Source organism: Medicago sativa, chromosome 5, assembly GCF_051527215.1.
Source record: "Medicago sativa cultivar Bolivia chromosome 5, Bolivia_mono, whole genome shotgun sequence".
In the NCBI taxonomy this organism is placed as follows: domain Eukaryota; kingdom Viridiplantae; phylum Streptophyta; class Magnoliopsida; order Fabales; family Fabaceae; genus Medicago; species Medicago sativa.
Genome location: NC_140753.1, coordinates 49,075,450 through 49,080,804, shown reverse-complemented (window position 1 = coordinate 49,080,804; position 5,355 = coordinate 49,075,450). Strand labels below are relative to the sequence as shown.

At 38.9% G+C, this 5,355-nt stretch overlaps 1 protein-coding gene across 1 annotated transcript; it reads left to right on the top strand.

The window, feature by feature from the left end:
* The first annotated feature begins 528 nt into the window (after window positions 1-528).
* Window positions 529-5,003, top strand: LOC146922650 (uncharacterized). Its single transcript, XM_085711581.1, has 4 exons — window positions 529-714; window positions 954-1,274; window positions 1,704-1,873; window positions 1,955-5,003. Exons 1-4 carry the CDS (start codon window positions 529-531, stop codon window positions 4,974-4,976), a joined length of 3,699 nt encoding a protein of 1,232 aa, XP_085567707.1. The 3' UTR covers window positions 4,977-5,003.
* Window positions 5,004-5,355: the final 352 nt, after the last annotated feature.

Sequence of the window (5,355 nt, the reverse complement as noted above, 5' to 3'; positions counted from 1 at the left end):
CACAAGGTGTACTAGGGTGGAAACAACAAAGTCAGAACAATGATTACAGGCACAATACAGTAAAATAAAATAAATGAGGAGCCAAATTATCTCCATGGTGATTGGATCAAGGTTGAGAGAAGGAAAAGGAGCAGTAAAGCTAGCGGGTTTGGAGGAAGTAATAACGGATTGAATTTTCAAAATCTCCGATCTCACATTAATGAGCTTAATGAAGAAAATGGTAACAACTTAAATGGAAATATGCATGTTAATGTTCGTGATTGTGCTAGTAATTTCCAAACTGAAAAGATTGTGACAAAGAAAAATAAGAGGCCTAGGAATGGTGATAATGCAGTGGGCCACATAAAGACAAAATGGAAAAAACAAAAAAAAGTTATTTTGGTAATTATGGTGGAGGTTCCATGAGTAATAAAAGAGGTGTTGGGGCAGCCGAAAACCATTCAAAAGGGTAGTGTTGGGCACGTGACAAAGGAAAACACACCAACTAAGCTTGAACCTCACAAAACTACTATATATATTGCTCCTAAGATGAAGACTTTGTCCAACAAAATCACAGGAGGTGAGAACAATAAAAATGATAGGATTGGGTCGAATGGTAATAATTTAGTGGACCAACCCAAGCCTCCTGACCCTACTTCAGATGTAGCCAATGCGCAGGAGGACAACGATACTCACAAACTTGAGCTGGGAAGTATTGTCAAGGCAGATTTGGAGGTATCAATGGGCTCGACCCATGATACTACAATGGAGTTAAACTGATGTTGCACATCAGTTTCATGTATCCTTTAATTTTCATTATTATTATTATTATTATTATTATTATTATTATTATTATTATTATTATTTTAATGATTATATTTTCTTGGAATTGTAAAGGTGCTCAAGGAATGAATTTCCGAAGAGCATTTAAAAATTTATGCAGGAAAAATAGAGTTGATATGGTGGCTTTACAGGAACCTCGTTGTAGTGGTGATGTTGCTCGCAAAGCTATAAAAAATTTGGGCTTCAAGAATTATTTGGTTTCTGAAGCAAGGGGTTTCTCTGGTGGTATTTGGTTACTTTGGAACAGGATGGATATTCAAGTCGAGCTTTTACTTGAGAACTTTCATTTTCTTCATGTTCGAGTTAAAGAGAGAGATGTTGAGCCTTGGCTCCTTACTGTGGTTTATGCTAGCCCTCGTGAAAATGAGAGAGAGGATACATGGAATCAATTAAGGATGCTTAGTGGAAATATTCAAGATCCTTGGTTAATGATGGGTGATTACAATGAGATTGCTAGTCCGAATGAAAAAAAAAGGAGGGGCCTCTGTTGATTTGAGAAGATGCGTTCATTTCAATAATTGGATTAATGAGTGTAACTTAATGGAGGTCAATACAACTGGTACTAAATTTACTTGGAGGGGTCCAAAGTGGAATGGGCATGATAGAGTTTTTAAAAAGCTTGATCGGGTCCTTTGTAATGTGGCGTGGAGATTAAAATTTCACGAAGGCTTTGAGGATGGTAGTCCGCACAATGGGGGTAATCTGATCATCATCCTATCTTGGTGCTTATGGATGGTAGTCCGCACAATGGGGGTAATCGTCCGTTCAGGTTTGAGGCTGCCTGGTTAACTCACACAAGCTTTCATACTTTTTTAAATAACAAGTGGACTAGAGGTAGAGATTTTCTAAACCTTCTGCATGATTTGACTCCTAACCTGAAGGAATGGAACCAAGAGGTTTTTGGAAACATTTTCAGTAGGAAAAGGGAGTTAGTATCTAGATTGAATGGTATCCAGAATAGTCCTAGATATGGTTATAGCAATTTCCTTGATTCTTTGGAGAAAGATTTACAAGACCAACTTGCGACTACTTTGTATCAAGAGGAGTGCTTGTGGTTTCAGAAGTCGCGCAGTCAATGGATAGCTGATGGAGATCGTAATACGAAGTACTAACATTCTCAAACCATTGTCAGAAGAAGGAAAAACAAAATTTTGACTCTTCGAGACAGTGAAGGGGGTTGGGTTGATGACCCCGATCATTTAAAAAGCATTGTGCGTGATTACTATGTTAATTTGTTCAAGGAAGAAAATCCTATCAGAGATCCGATCATTTCTTGGAATACTTATCCGACACTTGAGGAACATCATGATAGTTTGTGTGCACATGTTCAAATTAATGAATGTAAAAGAGCTCTTTTTGATATGAATCCTCACAAGGCGCCGGGAGAGGATGGGTACCCCGCTATATTTTTTCAAAAATGCTGGGACACAGTTGCTGATTCTGTATACCAGTTTGTGAACCAGGTTTGGGAGAACCCTTCTCTTATATCTTCTATTAATAATACTCTCATTGTGATGATCCCTAAGATTGATAAACCTGAATTTGTCTCTCAATTTAGACCTATTGTTTTATGTAATGTTATTTATAAGATAATTTCAAAGGTTATTGTCAACAGAATTAAGCCGTTGCTTGATGGTATTATTTCTCCGTATCAGTCCAGTTTTATTCCAGGTAGAAGTATCCACCATAATATTATTATAGCTCAAGAGATGGTACATTCCATGGCTAGAATGAAAGGCAACAAGATGTTCATGTCCATCCAAATTGACCTAGAAAAAGCTTATGATCGCATCAATTGGAATTTTGTGGAGAATTGCTTGGAGGAATGTAAATTCCCTCCTAATCTCATTCAAATTATCCGTGATTGCATATCTTCGCCTAGTTACAAAATTTTGTGGAATGGGGACAAAACTGACACTTTCACTCCAACTAGAGGAATTCGTCAAGGAGACCCTCTCTCCCCTTACCTTTTTGTTATTTGCATGGAGAGATTATCTCATATCATTTCCGACCGGGTGGAAGCTCAGTATTGGAAACCAATGCGGGCAGGTAGGTATGGCCCTCAAATTTCTCACCTTCTTTTTGCTGACGATCTTCTTCTTTTTGTAGAGGCTTCTATTGAGCAGGCACATTGTGTTATGCATTGTTTGGATATGTTTTGTCAAGCTTCTGGGCAGCGTATTAATGGCCAAAAGACTCAAATTTTCTTCTCAAAAAATGTGGACAACCAGCACCGTCAGGATATTTTGCAACACACAGGTTTAACTCAAGCTAATAGTTTAGTCAGGTATCTTGGAGCTAACATAGCTCCAGGAAGAACTTCCAGGGGAAATTTTAGCCACATCATCAACAAAATTCAGAATAGACTTAGTGGATGGAAGCAACAATGTTTGAGTCTTGCGGGCAGAATTACTCTTTCCAAGTCTGTCCTTAGTTCTATTCCTTATTATCATATGCAGTATGCTAAGCTACCTAAAACTCTTTGCAGTGAGATGGAAAAAATCCAAAGAGGTTTTGTTTGGGGGGATACAGAACATATCCGCAAAGCTCATTTGATTAGTTGGGATACTTGTTGTTTACCCAATAAGGAGGGGGGTCTGGGATTTAAAAGGCCTCATTTGATGAATGAGGCTTTCCTCATGAAAATCCTTTGGAACCTTATTAATAAGCCTAATGACCTTTGGTGCAGGGTGTTGTATAGTAAGTATGGGAGAAATAATGATTTGAAGATAACTATAAACTCTCAACCTTATGATTCTCCTTTATGGAAAGCTCTTACTAGGGTGTGGGATGATTTTCAAAGAAACATCATCTGGCAAATAGGAGATGGTAATAGTGTCAATTTCTGGTTGGATAAGTGGGGTCCAAACAACAATTCCCTCATTTCTCTAGCGACAAATTCGTATGTGGATACCACTCTTCTTGTTAGGGATGTGATGAGTTCTTCTGATAATTGGGATCAAAATTTCCTTTTTGATAATTTGCCTAACAACATAGCTAAAAAAGTGTTAGCACTCCCTGCTCCTTCTAGTGGTGATGGTCTTGATATTATTGGTTGGGGAGGCACGAGTATGCGACAATTTTCGGTCAAAAGTGCTTACGACATGAAAGACGGAAATCATGCTAATACCGGAGGGGATTGGAAAAGTTTGTGGAATTGGAAGGGTCCGCAACGTATTCAAACCTTCATTTGGTTGGTTGCTCATGATCGTATTTTAACTAATTATCGTCGAAGTAGATGGGGTGGTGGCATATCCCCAATTTGTCCTTGTTGTGGGAGTGAGGATGAGACTACTCTTCATGTACTCAGAGACTGCACTTATGCAACTCAGGTATGGATCAGACTTGTACCTTCAGATTATATAACTGACTTTTTTTCCTTTTATTGCAGGAATTGGGTTTTTACAAACCTCAACAAGCGTCAAAATAGAGATCTCAACTCTAAGTGGAAGACAACTTTCATGACTACTTGCTGGTATATTTGGAAATGGCGGAACAAGACTGTCTTCGAGGAAAATTTCCAGAGACCGGAGAATCCCACAAGTATCATCCAAAAGTTTACTAGTGATATTGAAGATTGTACACTTAATCATTTTCAAATGGATCTTCGACACACTGAAACAATTTATATTGGCTGGAAATATCCTCAAGAGGGATGGGTCAAACTCAATTGTGATGGAGCTTGCAAAGAGAATGGAGATCGCTCGGGTTGTGGAGGCTTACTTCGGGATGCTAATGGTAGATGGATCAAAGGTTTTGACCGCAAGATTGGCGCTTGTGATGCTCTTCATGCAGAGATGTGGGGAATGTACCTTGGTCTAGAGTTGGCTTCGAGGGACGGTATTTCTCAGCTTTGCGTTGAAAGTGATTCAAAGTTGCTTATTGACATGATAACAAATAATTGCAAGATGAATGGGACAACCCCTGTGCTCATTCGGCGTATTCAAAATATTTTGAATCGTAATTGGCGGATTCAGGTTCATCACACTTTGAGAGAAGGCAACAGAAGTGCTGATTGGCTTGCCAACTTCAGCCTTACCATGGATTCATGGAATTTTACTATTTTGGAGACCCCTCCTAGTGAGCTCAATAGTCTCCTCTTTGATGACATCTCTGGAGCTTGTATACCTAGAAATGTTCGTGTAATTGTTTAGTTTTCTCTTTTGGGCTTCGGCCCTCTCTTGTACCAAAAAAAAATGGAAACAACATAAACAATTAACCTATGCCCAAAATGGTGAATGGCCTAAGCCACCAAGCATGATAATTGAAGGGAAGAGAAGGGTATTTCTCCTTCAACCACATGAAAGCGAGCGACTTAATTTTTTCTACCATTTGAGGAATAGACCTATGCTTGCCGTTAAATAATCTGTTATTTCGTTCTTTCCAAATTTCCCACGTAGTTGCTAACCAGATAACCTGTAAAATTGCACCACGAGCCTTCACATTACCACCATCTAAGGAGAACTGATTAAAGTGGTCAACCACACCAAGAGGTAGGGCTGTTGAGAAGCCCAGCCACCTTAACAAGAATTG